This window comes from Primulina eburnea, chromosome 3, assembly GCF_022965805.1.
Source record: "Primulina eburnea isolate SZY01 chromosome 3, ASM2296580v1, whole genome shotgun sequence".
Lineage (NCBI taxonomy): Eukaryota > Viridiplantae > Streptophyta > Magnoliopsida > Lamiales > Gesneriaceae > Primulina > Primulina eburnea.
In genome coordinates this window covers 48,377,585-48,398,787 of record NC_133103.1, presented here as the reverse complement: position 1 = coordinate 48,398,787, position 21,203 = coordinate 48,377,585, and the positions used below count along the sequence as shown (strand labels likewise).

The following is a 21,203-nucleotide window of genomic DNA, read 5'->3' as shown; positions in this document are numbered from 1 at the left end:
TTTCAAACTTAGAATTTTCATGTGAGATGAACTATAAAACGTCATCCGTCTATGTTAAATCAATAATATTTATTTAGATTTTGAATGCTACGGTCACAATTAGCTTTGGGGTTTCTTTTAATGGAGCCTGGTCCAAAATAGAGGCCCGAGTGATAGTCGATTCATCCTGAGTGCGGCCCAATTGTTGAAGCCCAATTACAATCTCCAGTCCAGATCCATTTCGATGAGCTGTCCAAATTTAAAATTAAAATTAAAAAATGTAAATTCAGTTTTCCCCAAATTCAAATCAAACTTGTCCCTCTGCTCCAACGGCTACCTTTCTCTCTCCACTGTCTCTCTTTCTCTCTCTAAACTCTCTCTCCCCAACGAAGTCCCCCCTTCTCCATTCTCCGTTCAAGAAAATGAAGCATTTCATGGTACCGCGTAACCAAATCTTGAGAGAAAATCACCATGAAACTGCGGTCAATGCTCCATTATCTTCGTCACCGAACCCCAAATCGAAGCCCGGCACACCGAACCCTAGCGTACGGAAGCACAAATCATCGTCAAAAGAGAACGCGCAGCCGATAAATTCAGATCTTAACGTCACTTCATCGCCATCCTCCGTTCCTTCGAAGTTGAAGAGCCCGCTTCCGCCTAGGCCACCTCTCAAGCGCAAGCTCGGTGTGGAGTCCGCTGCGGCTGCCGCGGCTTTGGAGAATGGTGTGGTGCCTGTGAATTCCTCGGATTCTGGGGTTAAGGTCGTTTCTTTATTCTTTCTTGTTTTTAAATGAGTTGAACTGAACTACAAACTATATCATTTTGGTGTCTGTGCTTTGTGAATTCTGTTTTTTGTTTTCAGGTAATCGCAATTGAGCGTTTTGTTGTCTTCTGAATTCATATATTTTAAAGATTTCTAGTTTTCTGTTTTTCTGCGGCTGCTGCGGCTTTGGGATCTGTATTCTTTGTCACTAAATACCCTTTCTAGTTATTTAAACGTTTCATATGGATTTTGGTTTGTTTTCTTCTTTCATTTCTTTGGACTGAGATAACCTCTGATTTTACTGAGATCTTTGTTGAGGCGATTTTTGAACTTATTCTCTGATGGAATTAAGGTTTTTGTATTATGTAAATTTTTCTCATTTGACGTAGTCAGTGAAGAATAGTCTGCTACTCGTTTTCTCCGTTTTGATTTTTGGCCTACCTACTTTGAAGCAACTAAACTTAAACTAGTTGATGATGTTCTTACTTCGTGATTTCGGTTGTGTCATGTTTTAAGTTTTTATTTTTCTTTGAGAAAACCTATGTTTTGTACATTGATTTGTTCTAGTTTCTGGTTTGCTCCACTTACTTGATTTCATTCAGGATGCTGAATATAGTACAATATAGTACTTCAGTAGTTGTATGCTCCAGTTAATATTGACTCCAAATACTATCTGAAATTTCAGTTGAACCCATTTTGCTTTTTTTTCGTCCCTCAAAGGATCCCAAATGTCTGTTCAAGATGATGGGGGTCAGTTGATGGAATTTGAACCTGGCCAATACGTTTTTAATGTAGTTTGTTTCAGAATCTCCGTCTTTTGACAAAATTCTTATCAGTTTAATGGTTCATAATAATTTGATTTAAACGTGTGATTTAGGTGATAGTCCGAGTGAGACCACCAAATAAGAATGAAGAAGAAGGGCCGCACGTGGTTCAAAAAATCGCAAATGATTCTTTATCAATAGCAGGACAAACCTTTACATTTGACTCGATTGCTGATGTTGAGTCAAACCAGGCAAGAAATCTTACTTTTTACTAATCTTTATGTAAACATTTGCCGCGAGATAACAAATGAAATAAGTAACTCATTTTTGGATTTCAGATGGATATTTTCCAGCTCGTGGGTGCACCACTTGTTGAAAATTGCCTTGCTGGGTTCAACAGCTCTGTATTTGCTTATGGACAGGTATATTATTCTGTAACGGATTTTGTCATAGTATTCGAGTGAGTTGTAAAAATACAGCTAACAGAATTACATGCATGTGGAAGATTTTCAGCAATGATTAGTTCTACTTGTGTGCTGATGTTAACATGTCCATAATTTGATATATCAGACTGGGAGTGGGAAGACATACACCATTTGGGGTGCATCAAATGCTTTGTTGGAAGAAGAACAACAAGGGTTAGCGCCACGTGTTTTCCACTGGCTCTTTGAAAGGATTGATGAGGTATTTAATATTATTAGACTAATAAATCTCTTATTTGAAGTAGTAAAGTCTAAACCACTTAGTGTGCTAGCAATTTTGGCTTTATGATATTTTAAAATTGTATGCTTTGTATATTGTAGGAGCAAGTCAAGCAAGCTGACAGAAAACTTGTGTTTATGTGCCGCTGCTCTTTCCTTGAGGTAGGTGTCATGTATCTTTTTTGTGCTATGCTTATTTTTTCATGCCTTGTGTTTCATTATTTTTCTACTGATTACATTGAGCATTGTGCTAACAGATTTACAATGAACAAATAACTGATTTATTGGATCCAAGTCAAAAGAATCTCCAGGTAATAGAACAGAGTATTTTCTTCATTTATGGATGTATCCAATAGATGATTTCTTCAAATATATATAATTTAGCTATATTTTTATCTCTTTTCAGATCAGAGAAGATGTTAACAGTGGTGTTTATGTGGAAAATTTAACAGAGGAATGTGTCTCCTCTATGAAGGACGTGTCACAACTTTTGATGAAGGTTTGTCAATTATTTTTATTTTTTGAAAAATCAGAAAGAGGTATTTACTTCTTGATTTTGGGAGTACAATTCATGCTATTTAGGAAAGGGTTGATTTCTCTTAATTTCTGCCCATGAACTGGAAAGTGAGAGATCATTTTTTGTTGTTGGAGATATAACTATCTTTTCTACCAGATCCACTTTGTTGAAAGGAAAAAAGTTGAAATAACCACGGGGGTGGGGGTGGGTATATTCAGTAAGTAGCATCTTTGCATGTGGAGCAAATTGCTTCAGATTAGGAACAATGATAAAGAGATTTTATCTAATTAACGTGATTTTTTATTTTGGACTTGTGCACATAAAATGTGTTTAAAACTTTCCCAAATGTTTTAAGAATGCGTTGGTTCTAAGTTTTAGATAAAGTTTTTTCCATGTTATGTTGCTCAATTTGTATTACTGCTAGTTTCAAAATTTCCATTTTACACTTGTATCCTATGTGTGTTGCCCTTAAAATATGAAGATGATGCATGATGATTGTTCATTTTATCACTGTGTTACCTTCTCTAGTGTAGAATTGTGAAATCTGGTATACAATATGGTATGGAAAGGTGAAATATGCTGGTAATAACAAATATTAGATTCAATTTGTTGATAGTCCTCAAGATTGCCAATAAGCTTTGGTTTAATGCTATTTCGTGAGTTTCCTCGTTGCACTTGACTTTCAATCAAGGTAATGTCTCTTTTCGTCGCCCAAATCATGTAGGGATTGTCAAATCGGAGAACTGGCTCTACAAGTGTGAATGCTGAAAGTTCTCGCTCCCACAGCGTTTTCACTTGTGTTGTTGAATCGCGCAGCAAGGTAATGATTGATTCGTTGGAATTCGTTGATCTTGGCCTTTCAAACTAATCCTATTTCTACTTTCTCATTTGCGATTGTTCATATGGTATGAACACGCATCTGCAATAAAATATTTAGTTCTAGCAAACTGGTTATTGAATTTATCATGTTTCTTTTTACCCATAATCTATAATGTATATGATTGAGTACAAGCTGTTTTTTCAATGTATTTTCTTGGTTCCTGTTTTTTCTAGCCCCATAATCTTTCTCCAAATCATTACAGAGTGCTGCTGATGGTTTAAGCTACGTGAAGGTTAGCAGAATTAATTTCGTTGACCTTGCTGGATCAGAGAGACAGAAACAAACAGGTGCAGCTGGAGAACGCTTGAAGGAAGCAGGGAATATTAACCGTTCTCTGTCACAACTAGGGTATGGTTTAATATTGTTTTGCCGATTACTCTTGTAGAGATATGAAAACAGGGACACTAATTGATCATGAGAGTAGCAATATATTTCAGTTCTGTCATAGATCCACTGGATGATCCTTATTAGAGACACTAATTGATCATGAGAGTAGCAATACTGATCCTTATTCCAATACACATTGACTGCAAATATTCACCCAGTCGATATATGTCCCAAGTAGAGAGCTTATGAGTTCCTGATTGGATTTTTATTTAAGAAGCATAAATTGTAACAGAGATTGGTGTGAATCAAACAAACGAAAAGTTTTACATCAAGAATTCTTTCAGATTTTCATGGAAAATTCAAAATTGAAAGCTCTAAAATGTTAATTGCATATAAAGGTGATGAAATTTGAAACTGAAGGTACGGTGGTAAAAGTACAAAATTGACATGTTTTATGTTAGATAGCATGACCGGGCCGTTTTTGTCTGTTCTATATACTTCCTTTAGACACTACAAGTTATCATACTTATTTATAAAGCATTAATGCATGCAAACGATACTTTAAAATCTTCTGAAACTTATATTGACTATCTCTGAATCCAATAACTTCTCTTTTACTGAGCTTTCATGCTTGGGTTATAAATTTGACATGTCAATGAGAGTGAAGGAGAGACAAATGCGTTATAGTAGAAATTTATATTTGGCGGTCATTTCTTTATTGTTCATAAAGTAGGTGTTTGGGGAAAAATGGTTACCTCAACGATTGGAATATGATGTTTCGACTGTTCTATGGTTCCAAATATGTGATTTATACAATTACTACTAACGATAAATTCTGGTAAAGTGGCAAATAAACTATATCATTACTGCTAGCTATAGTTTTAGGTAAAGTGCTCAATCTTATACTAATTTTTTTCTCCATTTTTTAATCTCTCGGCATTTTGTTCAGTTAAATTTAATTGAATATCAGCTTGTAAAATAGTTCAGCGGGGTGTAGCATTACCCTCTTGATCTACTTTCTTTTTATTCTATTTGGGATTTGGATTTTACTCTTGCTGATTTCATTTATGTATGAAATTTTCAGGAACTTGATAAATATTCTTGCAGAAGTTTCTCAGACAGGGAAGCATAGACACATACCCTACAGGGATTCCAAGTTGACATTCTTACTGCAGGAATCCCTGGGTGGGAATGCCAAACTTGCGATGATATGTGCAGTTTCTCCATCTCAAAGGTGATATAGAAGCCATGTCTATCATTTTTGGTTTCCGACACTGAAGCTGTCCTTATAACTCTAATTGAAATTCTGTTCTATATTGCAGCTGTAAGAGCGAAACTTTCAGCACACTAAGATTTGCACAGCGTGCAAAGGCAATAAAAAATAAAGCAATTGTAAATGAAGAAATGCAGGATGATGTAAATGTCTTGAGAGAAGTTATACGACAACTGAAGGTAATTTTTTTTATTTTTCTCTAGTTGGTAAGATTATCATATATCAAGATGTCGAACTCATGGAAATAAAACACTGATTGCAGACGACTCATGTGTTCTCTCTATTACTTGACAGGATGAACTCCATCGAATGAAGACCAATGGCAATCAAGCAGGCCAAAATGGTGCCTATGCAACTGGGTGGAATGCACGGAGAAGTCTCAACCTCCTGAAATTTAGTCTCAACCGGCCATTGACATTGCCTCATCTTGATGATGACGGAGATGCAGAAATGGAAATTCTGATGGAAGGTGAAGAAGTTGGTGAAGCAAATAAAAGTTTGAATGCTTGTGAAATTGAATGTCCATGTTCACAGCCTGGAGTTTCTAAAGATAGAAGTGTTGAGGAAGCTCGGCCTGAGATAAAAAATACATGTTCCAGTAAACAAGGTTACGAGGATTTAGATGTGGATATGGAGGATGAATCATTTGAAACAGTTGACGAGGATAAAACTAAACTCATCATTCATGGGAACATTGAAAAAAACTCAGAGATGACACTTGACGATGGTTCTTGTGGGCCGAGGAAGTCACTGCTGCCATGCCCCTCAATACAACTATCTTCAGAAACTGATAACACTCCTGAAAAGTCTATAAATTGTGCTAAAGATGGTGAAACTTTTATTCCCAGTATGATTCCGTCTGATGTTTCCCCAATTCTGAAGTCTCCAACACCTAGTGTTTCTCCAAGACTGAATTGCAGCAGGAAAAGTCTTAGAACCTCATCAACTGTGTCAGCTTCTCAGAGTGTCACTCGTCACAGTAACTATCAGGCTACACAAGTATCCGTAGCAAAGCCTTCCAACAGCTTTTGTTCGAAGTCTCTTTCTAATCGCAAAAATTGTTTTATGTCCAATGATCAATTGGCTTCCACTCTCCAGCATGGGATTAAAATAATTGAGAGCCAGCGTCTTAGTTCGGCCCTGAGAAGGTCATCATTCAGATTCTCATGCATACCCGTTGAAGCAATGCCGGTTATAAAAGTTGATGCAGGTGTTCAAACTATGTCTACAGCAGAAGAGTCCCTAGAATATGATACACAAGAACCTTTATGTCATGCATGCAAGGCCAGAAATTTACAGCCAGAGCTTAGTGATGAAGATAATGGCCAGAATATGCAGCTAGTGCCTGCTAATGGATCACCATCACATCACGAGTTGAAGACGCAAGTTCCCAAAGTATATTTAATGGCCATAAGCAGGATTTCTGTTTTATTTCTATTTATCTTTTCTTACATGTACTTATTTCATTTAACTTCAGGCAGTAGAAAAGGTCTTGGCAGGGGCAATTCGTAGAGAAATGGCATTAGAGGAGATATGTTCCAAACAAACTACTGAGATCACCCAACTAAATCGTTTGGTAGGTTTATCAAACATTCAGACAACCAGCCATTGGACTTGCAAGTTATTTTGATGTTATTGACCTCTCTGAACATGAATATAGATCCAGCAATACAAACACGAAAGAGAATGTAATGCAATAATTGGTCGAACTCGTGAAGATAAAATTGCTCGCCTTGAGAGCCTGATGGATGGAGTGCTGCCTACTGAAGATTTCATGGAGGATGAGCTATTATCACTAACTCATGAACACAAGGCACGCATTTGCTTTTTTTACTCAAAAACCTGAAATATGAGAAGATATTATTCATCTACAATTTATTTTATACTTACAGATTCTTCGGGAACAATATGATAATCATCCTGATGTTTTGAGAACAATAATCGAGCAAAAAAGAGTTCAAGATGAATTAGAAAGATATCAAAATTTCTTTGACTTGGGGGAAAGGGATGTTTTGTTGGAAGAAATACAAGACTTAAGAGCTCAACTGCAATTTTATCTGGATTCGTCAGAGCCTAAGGCATCCAAAAGACAAACTCCTCTCCTGCAACTTACACATTCGCTTGATTCGAAAGTGGCTCCAGCTTTGTGCACCATTCCAGAGTTGGCTGAAAATGATGAGGAGAAACTTCAGATGGAGAGAGCTCAGTGGACTGAAGCAGAGAGTAAGTGGATTTCCCTAGTAGAAGAACTCAGATTGGAGCTAGAAGCCAACCGATCTCTTGCTCAAAAGCAAAACCATGAACTAAATATGGAAAAGCAATGCTCGGAAGAGCTTAAAGAAGCAATGCAGATGGCGATGGAGGGCCATGCACGCATGCTTGAACAATACGCAGAGCTTGAAGAGAAACACATTGAATTGCTAGCGAGGCACAGGAGGATTCAAGATGGAATTGATGATGTCAAGAAAGCAGCGTCTAAGGCAGGGGTGAGAGGTGCTGAATCTAAATTTATCAATGCACTAGCAGCAGAAATTTCGGCATTAAAAGTGGAAAGGGAGAAGGAGAGACGATATTTTAGGGATGAAAATAGAGGACTTCAAGCACAGTTGAGGGATACTGCTGAAGCTGTTCAGGCGGCTGGGGAATTACTTGTGAGGCTTAAAGAGGCAGATGAAGCTGTAACCGCTGCAGAGGTACATTCCTACATTATTTATGTGGTGTTTACATTTTCAGTTGATCCTCCTATTGCCATAAATCTCAGTTCAAAATTCTAAAGTATGCAACGGCCAACTGGGTATGTTATACATCTTAGTCTAAAACAGAATGGCCCAAGAAGGATAAACCATAATGTTTGTTCCTTTGGCCCATTCGAACCATTCGAGCTCCAGTTCATAGTCATTTGGGAAGTATAATAACATATCCTCCTTATTATAATTTTTACATCCAAAACCAATATAAAATAATTACCTGATACTGAATTTGTGCCATGCAGCATCATATCATTATCACATAAATTCTTAACGTCTTGCTGCTATTCAGGCAAGAAGGCCAAAAAAATAACTCATGCTTGGTGCTCTGTAGAAATATATGACCAGAAAACACCATGTCGTTGAACAAGAATATCGCAACTATCACAAGTTTTGTTGCCTTGACGTCTAGAATTATGCAGATTTGAGACTTGATATGCATTTAATTTGGATACTATGCTGAAAAGATCAGGAGCTAGCTCTTTGTGGTTGAAATGAGTTATGTTTCTACTCAAATGTGTAACATATAGGGGAAATTTATCTTTTTAACACTAGAAATTATTGTTATTAAATGTTGGTTTTGCATTTTCTCATTATTTGTTGAATATATATCAAAGTAGTTTTTATAGAAGATTTTCATGGCAAGACTTCATAATATTGTTTTTTGCAATGAAATTGCCAAAATGTGTCCTGGTTTCAAATAGAGAATGCTTTGGCTTCCTACATTTACGATAAAATTCACATTCTTGCAGAAGCGAGCTTCAATGGCGGAACAAGAGACTGAAATGGCTTACAGAGAGATAGATAAATTGAATAAATTGATTGCAGCCCCTTACAAAGAAGAATTTGCTGCCAAGAGCCAAGAAACCAATGTTGATAAGAATTGGCAAGAGGAATTTGCGCCATCTTATGATGTTGTAGAAGAGCCTCCTTCATGGTTCTCTGGCTATGACCGTTGTAACATTTAAAAGGTAGTTCACAATAATCGTTTGTGATGTTTCCCATTGTTGTGTTGTATATGTATTTCGAGTTTCTCATATATAGCAAAACATTGTTTTCTATGATCTTCGAACCGTATAACTGACCTCACCAAATGTGGGTGCTGTGTAATTTGTGTTTTGCCTGTATCTAATCTGGGCTATCTAGTCACTGAATCACCAATGCAGAATTTCATAACTTGTGTCAAGAATTGAACCTACAATACTCTTTTTTAGCACTTGAACTCAAACTGCAATGGAAGTAGTCATAGTTGCTGTTGAAAGGGTTCTAATTGTTTGTAAGTTGTAATATTTGATGGTGAATCGTCATTCTTATTATCTTGTTCCCAATCGAGTTGAATATTACTTTTGTTAATGTATCTTTGGTACATCAAAATAGTTAATCTGAAAATTATCTATCTAATATAGTAGAATAAATGGATACAAACATGTATAGATACATGTATATATGTATAGATATATTTTGCAGGAAGTATTGTCTGTTAGCAGTAGATAAGTGTGGACCAAGTGTGAAAGACAAAATGGGGACACGATGATAGATCTGAAAGAACAAACAATGATGTTAACTTCCTCAAAGATCATTTATTTCTTTGGTTTGGATGTCAAGAAAATGTTGGGACAATCCTCAAGTGGACTCGAAGCCAACATGCTAACTTGTAAAAGGCAAAAGACAGTCCACAAGTACCTCAATATCTGGCAGCCTTAATGTAACAAAATCTACATCATTTCATGGAGACCATAAAACAGGCAGCTTGTGGCATTGTCTTCTCTGACACATATCTATACTTGAACTTTGTGTGGACCATTTTACCCACAAGTTTATTATGTACTTATTTATTTTTTGCTCAGAAAACAAGATATTGAATTCTGTCCCCACCCATTCATCGGCCACTAGAATTTGGTATTTATCTTTTGAAGGAAAAAAAATAAAAAAAAAATCTTTTGTTGTGGGGGAGACAAGGAAATAACCTATTGTAGAGCATAAATTCAGTGGTGGTGAAATGGGTGTGAAAGTGACATGAATGAAATAGCAGCCACTGGTTCAAGAATCATTCTGTAAAGTAACATTAACGTGAGGAAGCTTTTGTACTTCGAATCCAGGATAGGATCTTGATTTTTTTTTCTTAGATCAAGCTTCCCCAAATGATTTTTATGTTTATCTTATAATCTATTCTCGGTGCAGCGTAGTCTCGCCGAAAGTCTAACCGGCGTTCAAGCAAGTTCGATTAATGATCCATCCCTAGGCATACTTTTATAAGTTTAATAATTTTATGTTGTTTAATTAGTTGAAGTTTTATTTGTAATCACTAAGATGGATGTTGTTCCACCAATATGAGCCATTTTTCGGTGAATTTTATTTACTTAATTGATCAAATTTAATATATGTAGATGCTAGATAATTAAAGAGGGCAGTTTTGACCAAATACATGCATCAATAATGGTGGGTGGCTGCCTGAAATCAAAATAGGTTAAAATTGGGTTGATTTCGAGGTCGTTGTACTTTGGTGTAGGTGACAAAATAATGATGCTTAAACCAACTCTTGACATTTTGAGTTAGGATCTCCATTCTGAAACTTAACATCTTCTCCTTGTAATTTTTATGCTACATCTTTTTTGTGTATGCTACTAATTATTTGATGAGTTCCATTGGTTTATGTTGGAAAAATTGTAAATTTGGTTTGATATATTTATATATTTGCGGTTTTGGTCATTTAAATGATCAAACTGAAGTTTTAGTTTGCTATTTTGCAATTTGATGTTTTTCTCATGTGAAGTGCTGATATGTCATATGATGTTGACTATGCGTGAATGTGACGCTCACGAATACAATTTTTATCAGTATTTTTTATGAAAAATGACTAAAATTTAAAAAATTGAAAGATATATCATTCTTTAAAGTATAATGTTAGTATTAAAATTGAGTATGATGTTATAAAAGTTTGAAAATTTTCTATTAGAAACTCAATTTATTTCAAGCTAGACTATTTAAATCAAAATTTCCAATAGTTCCCCTGAATCTTTTGCTTAAACAACCTTTCTTGATTGGCTATTTTCACACACAGCTGTTTATTTATTTATTTATTTATTATTTCGTTGTCTCTCTCCCCTCAATAAAGATTTGTACCAAACCGTAGTTAAAGCAAATAACTTGCTAAGTCGAAAGAAAAGGACATAAAGTGAAAGAAAGATTGATAGTTTAGGAAGAGCATTGACAGCCTGTTAAGGGACCCTTCTATTTCTAATCATTTTCAATTTGACCCCACAAAGGAAAATAAAAAACATATTACATCAATCTCTCCTAACCATTTATTTCATTGTGGACCATTCTCGTATTTATGACAAAATGTAGATCATCGAAAAAATCCATAATTTTTACGAGATTATTTCAAATGTTATGTTTCTGATTTCATCCTATGTATTTTTACAAATGACGTGCGTGTATATATTACTCAAATATCTCATAATAAAAATAAATTATGCATGTAATTCCAACATAATACAATATAGGACCCAAAACAAGCGCGACTTTGCTTTGGAATCCTGTAACAACTGCTTCGTATTCACCTATTATTAATTCAAGTTGTTATAGGAGTTTATTTTATGCTTATTTTACTAACTCATATAGGAGAAGGGGTACTACATTTTCCCTCTTTCATAACGCAATGTTTTCGTTGGGACATAACTCATTGATCCATCAGCACTGAGAATTTTGAAATGACTCATGCGTGTTTAAAAGGGAGCTCTCGTGAATGTAGCACTTTTCCCAACAGGAATCATTATTTTCTAACTCATGTAAGACAATGATTACTTCTAGCATTCCTTTGTGTCAATGAAACTAAAACAATTTATTTGATCAAATAATTAAGTGAAATAAAATGTTGAAATGGAGATTTTCGGTATTAAAGAATTAATCAGAATAATATTGGTCATTAGCCACCATAATAATAATAATAAGAGAAGATTAATCCCATAATTAGGTAATGTTTTGTGATTGCCATAAGTTTAGGCTTTTTGATGGATTAAGACCTTAGAACGATGCATATGCCATTACATTAAAATTCTAAATTGTTCAACCATTCTAATGATAGATTATACATGATTTGGCCCTCAAATCACATTGATTTGTTTTATTCTATCTATGATGAGAATTAATCACACACCTAAATAACGGTTAGTTCGATTATGGGTGTGTGGGCAGTGCCCACACCTCATATGAGTGGTTGAGATTCCACCTCATGGAGAAAAAAAAAATTAAAAAAAAATAAAATTGGGCCAGAAAAAATTCTGGCCCTTGGATGTACCCCTGCAGGCAGTGCCTGCAGGGGTAGGATGAAATAATCCCTAAATAACACACACACACACACACATCTATATCTATATATATATATGATAAACTAAAGTGTGACAATAAAATATAGAATTTAATTTTTATATATTCTTAAATTTTGTGATTAAATAATTATTTGAACAAATATGACTTTTTATATTTATTTAATTTAATCAGTTAAATTTTAACCACTATACAACATAATGTTTTTACTGAAAACGAAATCCTCTTATGTTTCGAAATATCAACATCTCGTCATATTTTATTGGGTCAGAGGAGTCGAGTTGTTAGAATTAAGCACTTGTCATTAAGTCAAAAGTTATAATTATTAGCAGAGCACTGGACACCTCGCGAATCTTCATGGTTTCTGATTATTATTAACATCCCATAATATTTTACAATGTCAGAGGAGATAATCCACTTCTTTCTGGTCCCTGATTTCTTCTTCTGCTCGGGGCACCTCGCGAATCTTCCCGAGCATTGGGTCATGGACGCTGAGCTATCCAGGATGACAATCTCGTCTTCTGTTTGATGGATTGTATCCGAGGCAGCAGGATGGATGTAGTCTTTTTTCAACGCCTGACATTTACTTGTGTTATGAGAACACACTTTATGAAGGGTGCAAAATCACTTCTTTTCGGATTTAACAGACTGGGGATTGGGGTACAAGTCCCGTGATCTTTCCAAGCTGCATTCTTGAACTTCTCTATCCTGGGCAATTTTCAAAGGCACATGATGAGAAAAAAGCCCGGATATAACCCTCTTCTGAAATCTCTCCTCGGGTCTGGCCACCCGATCACCTCTCTCTCTCTCTCTCTCTCTCTCTAAAGCATCTCGCTTCTGCTTATGTGCTTTCTTCATGTTAATGTACTTTTCTATCCGGGCCAAAAGATCCTTAAAATCCCTCTCTCTCTCTCTCTCTCTCTCTCTCTCTCTCTCTCTCTCTCTCTTCTGTGCTTTCTTCATGTTAATGTACTTTTCTATCCGGGCCAAAAGATCCTTAAAATCCCTGAGCGCTTTCTTGGTTAACGACCGGAAAAAATCTCTCTCCCGTAAACCCTAGGTAAATGCAGAGGCACAAGAGGGAACATCCAAAGCGACTCAATTGAATCTTCGGACGTATGCCATTAGACTTTCTTCTGGGCTCTGCTTTAGTTCAAACAAACTGAAAATGGTTCTTTTTTATTTTTTGCTGCTACTGAAATGATGAAAGAACACTTTTTGGAAATATTCAAAAGACTTGATACTTTGAGGGGACAATCCCTCAAATCACCTATGAGCTTAGTCAACCAAATTAATTAAGTAGACTTTACACTTAATCTGATCCCCATAGCAGTGTAACATAGTCATATTTTCGAATCTGGCGAGATGTTCTTTGGGGTCGGCACTCACATCACAGTCCTTTATCTTTGCGGACTTGAAGTGCCCGGGCAGAGGTTACCGGATGATGACATCCGAAAAAGGACATCCTCTAGTGACTGCCCGATTACTATTCCGACCTTCAACTCGACCCCTTTAAAATCTTCATTTTCCTCCTTAACTCCTCCAACTCTTCAGCTACAGTAGGGGATTTGGAACCAGCACTGGACTTTTTTTCCTCCGCTCTTACTTCCTCTTCTCTCCCCCTTTGGTCTCGCTCATGCTCATGCTCTGGCCGGATAGAGTGATGAGAAGGATCATTTTTTGCTATGGCCTTCTCGACAGCATCAGATATAATCTTAGCCAACTCTTCAGGTGAAAAAGTGATAGTAGGCTGAGGTCTCGTGAATGGAGGACAACCTTGACCAAAAAGAAGTGGATTATCTCCAGGAACCCCAAGAATTTTCTTGATTTGTTCTTCTAGTGGAAGTCATATCTACGTCTAGAGTTCAATTTCTCACAGACGGTGCCAATAATGTGTTCCGGGTGAATTGGGCGAGCTGGGACAAGGCAATCCACCGAATCTGATAAGAATTTTGTTGAGGGAAAAATGAGTAAGAAAAATATATCCTGATATGAGAATATATCTTGGTGATATTGCTGCAACTGTCCTGCAAACAAGAAGACGGGCACGTGAATGGGCGCTGGAGGGGTGACCAGTGTGGCCACTCCGATACTTAAGTTAGTATATGAAGAAAATTGGTGTATATGCGTGTGTATGTGTGTATGTGATGTGAATGTGTGAATATGCGAATAATCCCCCCTTGAATGCAAAGCAAACCTGCTATTTATAGGAAGGAAATCCACGATTACCTTATTTCCGTGCTCACTTACTAATTAAAGCAAGATGGTTGCTCATACATTACTTTCTGACAACTTTTCAAACACGCCAAACTTCTGTGATTCTGACGGTAATGCTACCAAATATAAGGTACTCATACTTCTTAACTCGAGTGTGGTGCTACTTTCGAGGTAGCTCGGGTAGAAAACCATCACCCGAGAGCTTGTCTGAGAGCCTGGGATTCTGGTAGCCCGGAGTGATGATGTCTCAGGCATTCACCTGCACGGCTACTTACAATCTCCTTCTGCAAACTTATCGTGATTCGGGCTACCCATTTACTATCTCGGGTCATGGATGACCTTCCGCGCAATAATTCTATCAAAGGAGATTCAAACTTCCATCGAAGAGAAGCAAATGAGTATCTCCATTACTATCCCTAACTAAAAAAGTATCATAGGACTCTTCCGGGGGTATCAATTATATTTTGCATAACTACACAGAACTCATACTAAACGATGTGTCGTACATGTTAACAAGATGTCAGTCTTATCTTTTCTTACTAGCGCTGATGTTTTCACCTGAGATCAGACTTTTCCATTATGATATGTTGTCTCCACTCTTTACAACTTATACAACCAACCAGAACACATTGCATCATCAACAACTTGACGTAATCTACTAGGAGAGCTTCAGATGATATTACTCATCTTAACACTTTTCTCATCTAAACTCGTTTAACTCATAGACTTGAACACATTACATAGCTATGATATATAAAGTTTGGATCATACGCTCACCATTATCAAATTATATATTCACGTTTTTAGCAAAAGTTTTTATCGAACAAAATTTTCATACAATTTCAAATTCTTATTTCAATATTGCTTGTACATAAATTTTAATTAATTTATATTTTAATATATATATATATATATATATATATATATATATATATATAATATTCTCTCTCAATCATGATGGATTAATTGTTCCAACTGGCGAATACAAGTACAATATTGAATGCAATTAAAAAAAACGTAATTATTTTTTCAATTGTGATTAACAAAAGGGAGAAATAAAGTGCCTGAGTCAATGTTTAGGCCCCCACTGATATTTAATTTATTTTTTATTGCTTATATCCAATTTAGTAAGCTGTTCCGTGCACTACTTTGAACAAGCAAGCATCAATGAAAAATGTTGAAGAAACTGGGGTTGATGCATTTGTATATAAAAAGATAATCTGATGGACCTCACACAATGTCAGATAAATTTAAAAAAATGTCAGACAAAACGTAATGATCAGCTGATCATCTCGTGTAAAAAGTATATAACATCATATGTTGTATTTCCAGCATAAGAGATGATCCAAATCCGTGTTTTAGAATATTTTATAAGTGGTACAATGGCTCACATATAAAATTAAAATATTTTAAAAAAATAGTAATAATTCAAAAAGGAGGGAGACAAAAAAGTCTTTCTCTACAGCTCTGATTACTGTTGGAGAGCAGTTTCAAAGAAATTGACAGATTGAGCCAATTTGGATAACAGCTCAATATGTTGCATAAGAATTCAATCTATCAACTAATTAAGGTAAAATCTGTCCCTACAAACAGCTGTTTACATGTAAGAATCTAATTCTCTACAAGGTCACATTATTATTATTATTATTATTAGACAAAAATTTATGTGAAACGGTCTCACGGGTCGTATTTGTGAGACGGATCTCTTATTTGGATCACTCATGAAAAACTATTATTTTTTATGCTAATAGTATTACTTTTTATTGTGAATATGAGTAAGGTTGAGCTGTCTCACAGATTATGATCCGTGAGACGATCTCACATTATACCCATTCTTATTAATAATATTATTATTATTATAAGGTCCCATGATCAAATTCTTATGACATTTGAGGTCTACACAACATAAAAAAAATACATAAATATAAAATATGGGTTATGTTTGCATATTAATATTGGACATCTCTATGATAAATAAAAGATATATGACTAATAAATTTGAAAAGTAATAATAATAACTAAAAAGTTATTTAGCCTATGATATTGTGTTATGAACCAAAATAGAGAACGACTGATCTATGATGTTATGCACGCGTTGTATACTTGTATCATTATTTAATTATTATTTTTTGAAGATGATATACAAGTTGTTGAGGAATGTATATTAATATTAGAAATCTTTATTGATGATTTTTTTCATCCCCACTTCCTTTTCCAACCATACAAAATTGAGATAAAATAACAAATAATTTTTTATTTTATAGAAATAAATAACTGGTTCATTGATCATGCAAAAAAGTGGAAGTATAAAGAAATAAATACATAAATAAATAAATGAATAATAAATGAAATAAATAAATTAATTAATTAAACTTCCAATTCTTTATTAATAATTGTAATAAATGTTTAAGAAACATTGGAGGAAAAAAATGTAACTCGAACACAGTTTCTGACTTTGCTACAAGAACATGCTACATCTGACTTTCCATGTGTTTTCACCATTTAATACACAATTAGTTCTTGATTTCACAGCAATGGAATTTGTAAAAATAAATAAAAATGAACTCCAGAGAATCAAATCATCTCCAGAATTGATCAAGAAAACAGACATCAAGAATCCACGAGAAAAGGGATCCCTTCTCCTCAAGAATTCGCCACCGGATTCTCTTGAACTACATTTCCTCGATATATACAGAAGCCACTCTCTCTCTCGGGGGCTCGAACGGATTACAGTTAACAATGCCGGTGATTATGTACTGATCACGGCTCGACTTTCATGTGAGTCGTCGTGGGGAGAGCCCCTGCTGCATCAAGGATCGAGAACAAGATATCACATTTCTGGCTTCACATTAGTTAGTTAACAACCTGTGCAATTCGAACGCTCTCTCTTCAAAAAGATCACTCACCGTGAAATGTTTGAGTTGGTTCTTGATTTTGGCCAAATCCCATCTGCACAATGCTGTGGAGGTCGTCCTCCCAGAACGTCGAAATCTAACCAAATTGATCCGCATAGTCAGATATCATTCATAATAAGAAATTTACCATCAAAACTATCATGTGTGTGTGTGTGTGTGTGTGTGTTTTTATACAGTTCTTATCAGGGATTGGTGTTTTACTTGAGAGGAAACTTGGCTAAAACTTTCTATAGAAGGCAATTGACCGGTTTGGTTTCGGCCTAATGCCAGATTGAAATTGTTCGCCTGGAAAGGTGCGTCAGATTGAAAAGCATAGCCGTGTGTTGAATAAACGTCCTGAGGCAAAGATCCGCGAGATGGAAACATCTGAAAATTGGTAATTTGTACAGATTATTAGAATAAAATTAAAGAGAAAATTTTCGGAGTTTCGAAAATCTTTTTGGGGGTGAAATGTTTCTTACATCCTTGGATATGAGAGCTTCCATGTTGATGTCCATTCTTGGATTGACAACAGACAATTTCATCGAAAGAAACTACAAAATCACAAGTGAAAAAGCATTAGTAACATGTCAAGATTACTATAGAAACACACTTTTTGGAGATTCTTGATTTACCTCAACTTGCCTCTGTAAAGATTGCACATAATTGATAATCTCATCTAGCATCACAGCTTTTCCAGTCACCTTATTGCAACCTGGCACAAGATCTTGTAAGAATTTCATTCTTTCACTGATCTTTTCTCTTCGAACCTATACGAAAAACGACAGAAGAAAATCAGTAAGCATTGTTATGCATATACAAAAATGAAATGGAAGAACTAATTGTAGAACATTTTCTTGATTTCATACTCTTTCAGCAAGACTGTGAGCATCTGTAGCCTGCCCTCTTCTAGCCCTCACATGAATATAGTCCTTTGGAGCCTCCAAAGGCTTAGAATTACTATCATTCGACTGCTTTTGATTCGGATTACCATCTTCAGATTTGGTTCTTTTTGTATTTGAACCACTGTTTTCTGATTTAACAACCTACAGAAACAAGCCCCAGTCAGTCAACCTCAATCAAATATATAATTGTTCAATTCAAATACTAATTTACTCATCAAGAAGGCCACAAATCAAATTTTCCAGACCAAGGGGTTCAAAAATTCAAGAATCTTAAAAAGAAATAAGCTCACATTGGCATCTTTAGTAAGAGTGGATGAAGGTGTTTCTTTAGCTTTCCCCCTCTGAACTGATTTCCTCTTCCTTGAATTGGCATCATTCTGAGCAACCAAACCAGTTTCCCCACAAGGGATCTGTTCAGAAACCGAAGAATTCTCCCTGGAATCCCCAATTTCCCCGTTTTCATTCGCCGGAACCCTAACAGGTTTCTTCCCACAAGCCGAAACTCGTAATGCTGAATCCCTGTTTTCTTGAGCTCCCATCAAATGGGATCCCGGAAATTTGAGAGAATGGCTGCTTGAAACCCTGGAAAGCTTGTCCGAGTCCAACTTGGAACCCATTTCATTGAACCCCATGTTCCCAAAACAAGAAAATCTTGCAGCCATGTCCACAAAACCAGGATCAGATGAAAGTGGGACTAATTTCGGAAGAGGAGGAAAATGGCTCCCAGGGATATGCGGATTCCCTCGAAATTGATGATTTTCCATCATCAAAAGGTTGGGCTTCGGCGGGGAACTCAGCGGAGTACTGTAACAAGAAGTGTTGGCACTGTCGTTAAACTTGAAAGTCTTTTGAGGAGAAACCTCCCCTGAATTACAAATGGTCCCAAGTTTGCCAATGAGCTCCTTCAACACCGTGTTGTCTCCGTTCTTATAATTCCCCGAAGACGCAGTCGGGGAAGAAACCATAGAACTCAATGCCGATTCAAAGGGGTCATTTTGATCCAAAGAAACCTCCCAGCTCGGACTGAAGAAGCTGCAGTTCAGCTCATTGAGGATAAGGGGCCTGTTCTTCTCCATTACAGTGTCTGAAAAACAGAAATCTGCACGGGAAATGAGAAATCTTTCCACTTTTGGAACGAATTCGAAAGCGGGAAGTGGGGCAAAAGGGAAGAAAAGGTGGGTTCTAGTTCAATCTTTTTGGTGAATTGGTGAGAGAAATGCTGTGACAGAAAAGAGAGTCGGAGGAAAATGGAGGAGAGCAAGTGAGGAGAAAGCAAGAAACAGCGATAGATAAAGGGAACCCAAAAACATGTACAGTGTTTGACCTTTTATACGTATATTGTATGTATATGTTCGTATAGCTATGTATGTACAAAAATCTGTGCGTGGATGAGATGCGTAGCCGGTGCCATTGATTTTCAAGGAAAGAACAAATGAAAGATTTCATCTGATATTTGATTTGAACACAACCATTTGGTGTTATCCTCAATTTTGTTTCACTCTTCAATAAAATTCAAGCAATCATAATACAGAAATAAGTCGGGACCGATTTGGAATAATTTCAAGAATTATTTTCGATAATATAGTTTAGGTTTATAGAACGATCAAAATACGTGATGTTATGTTGTAGAAGTTACGGCGAAATCTATTGACTAAAATATCATATACGACGCCTAAATAAATCAAAATAAATCGATAATTTTCTTTATTAACATGCGAGTTTATAAACTTGACGCTTGATATTTCTTGAAAGAGTATAAAAGATGACAATTATTAACCATATAATTTGAATTGTGTTTTACTCAACATCAATGTATATATGGTGGTTCAATCTTAATGTTATACGAAGACGCTCAGTTATCTGTGTTTTTTAGTAAGTATTTTGTAAAACGGTCTCACATATTTATACTCATTAACAGTGATGTAACCAGAAACTTTTAATGTGATCGGTAAAAAATTTATTTCGATAAATATATATATATATATATATTATATATATAAAAAGAAATACATGGTATTTAGATTAGATAATAAAATTACATTGGAATCATTAATGTAAAAAGAATATTCTTACAAATATTTGAGTTCAACATCTACACAAACAAATTTTTGTTTTAAAAAAGATGATCTCAAAATTATTTTTAGCACAATGATCTAAGGAGACAAAAAATTATGGCCACTGAGACAAGATGTTTTAACCTTGAATCAATAATTAAAATGTAGAATATGAAAATGCTAAAGTAATTTTTGGGCAAAAAAACTTTCTGATAAATGTCATCTTTGTGCATACTACAAATACGTTCTTGCACAAAACATGTCGATTCTTTCCATATTTGAAACAGAAATGATTTTTTTTTTATAAAAGTGATATATTTCTCGACTCGATTCGAGTTAGATATTCATTTCATAAAATTGACACATGAGATATCTCACGAAAATTTTATATTTATTTTTTATATAAATTTTTGGTGGTAATAATTCAAATTTCTTGTGATGGGAGGGAAGATTAAATTTTTTTTTTTTTAAAAAAAAAAGGTAGGGGGGGTGGCGGTGATGGATAAGAATTTTGGTATATAACATTAGCACATGACTCTGTCATTACCACTGGCATTGTTTGTCTTACAATGGATACTTCAATCATTAATGCACAGTCTCTCTTACCAATTTTTTAAATAATTATTTATTTTATTTTATTTATTTATTTTATTTTTTATTTAATAATTAGATTTTATTTATTTTATTAGTATATTAAAATTATGTCGGTACAAGACCATGTGTATGCCTCACTTTGTGTGTGATTTGTTTATTGGTTAGGTGAAAGTACGGACTCTCAAATAAAAATAAACCTCACATCTACGTTTTAATTTTTCAGCTAGGTCGAGAGGGGAGGAAACTTCACTCGAATCCT

General features: G+C 35.4%; 2 protein-coding genes across 4 annotated transcripts; one reads left to right on the top strand and one right to left on the bottom strand.

Moving 5' to 3' along the window:
• The first annotated feature begins 288 nt into the window (after positions 1-288).
• Positions 289-9,836, top strand: LOC140827761 (kinesin-like protein KIN-12B). Of its 2 annotated transcripts, XM_073190581.1 has the most exons (17): positions 289-740; positions 1,620-1,757; positions 1,845-1,928; positions 2,077-2,190; positions 2,310-2,369; positions 2,465-2,518; positions 2,614-2,706; positions 3,449-3,544; positions 3,807-3,952; positions 5,016-5,165; positions 5,254-5,383; positions 5,499-6,599; positions 6,682-6,780; positions 6,865-7,017; positions 7,097-7,897; positions 8,704-8,922; positions 9,439-9,836. In XM_073190581.1, exons 1-16 carry the CDS (start codon positions 402-404, stop codon positions 8,917-8,919), a joined length of 3,774 nt encoding a protein of 1,257 aa, XP_073046682.1. In that variant the 5' UTR covers positions 289-401; the 3' UTR covers positions 8,920-8,922; positions 9,439-9,836. The 2 variants fall into 2 exon arrangements, with proteins under 2 accessions (XP_073046682.1, XP_073046681.1); XM_073190580.1 differs by lacking the exon at positions 9,439-9,836 and having other exon boundaries at positions 8,704-9,013.
• Positions 9,837-16,862: 7,026 nt separating this feature from the next.
• On the bottom strand, positions 16,863-19,593 carry LOC140827760 (transcription factor bHLH62-like). 2 transcript variants are annotated; one of them, XM_073190578.1, is made up of 7 exons: positions 18,587-19,593; positions 18,261-18,437; positions 18,027-18,161; positions 17,874-17,945; positions 17,614-17,778; positions 17,404-17,488; positions 16,863-17,301 (listed from the first exon to the last, which is right to left on the bottom strand). In XM_073190578.1, exons 1-7 carry the CDS (start codon positions 19,370-19,372, stop codon positions 17,258-17,260), a joined length of 1,464 nt encoding a protein of 487 aa, XP_073046679.1. In that variant the 5' UTR covers positions 19,373-19,593; the 3' UTR covers positions 16,863-17,257. The 2 variants fall into 2 exon arrangements, with proteins under 2 accessions (XP_073046679.1, XP_073046680.1); XM_073190579.1 differs by having other exon boundaries at positions 16,863-17,298.
• Between the last annotated feature and the right edge of the window lie 1,610 nt (positions 19,594-21,203).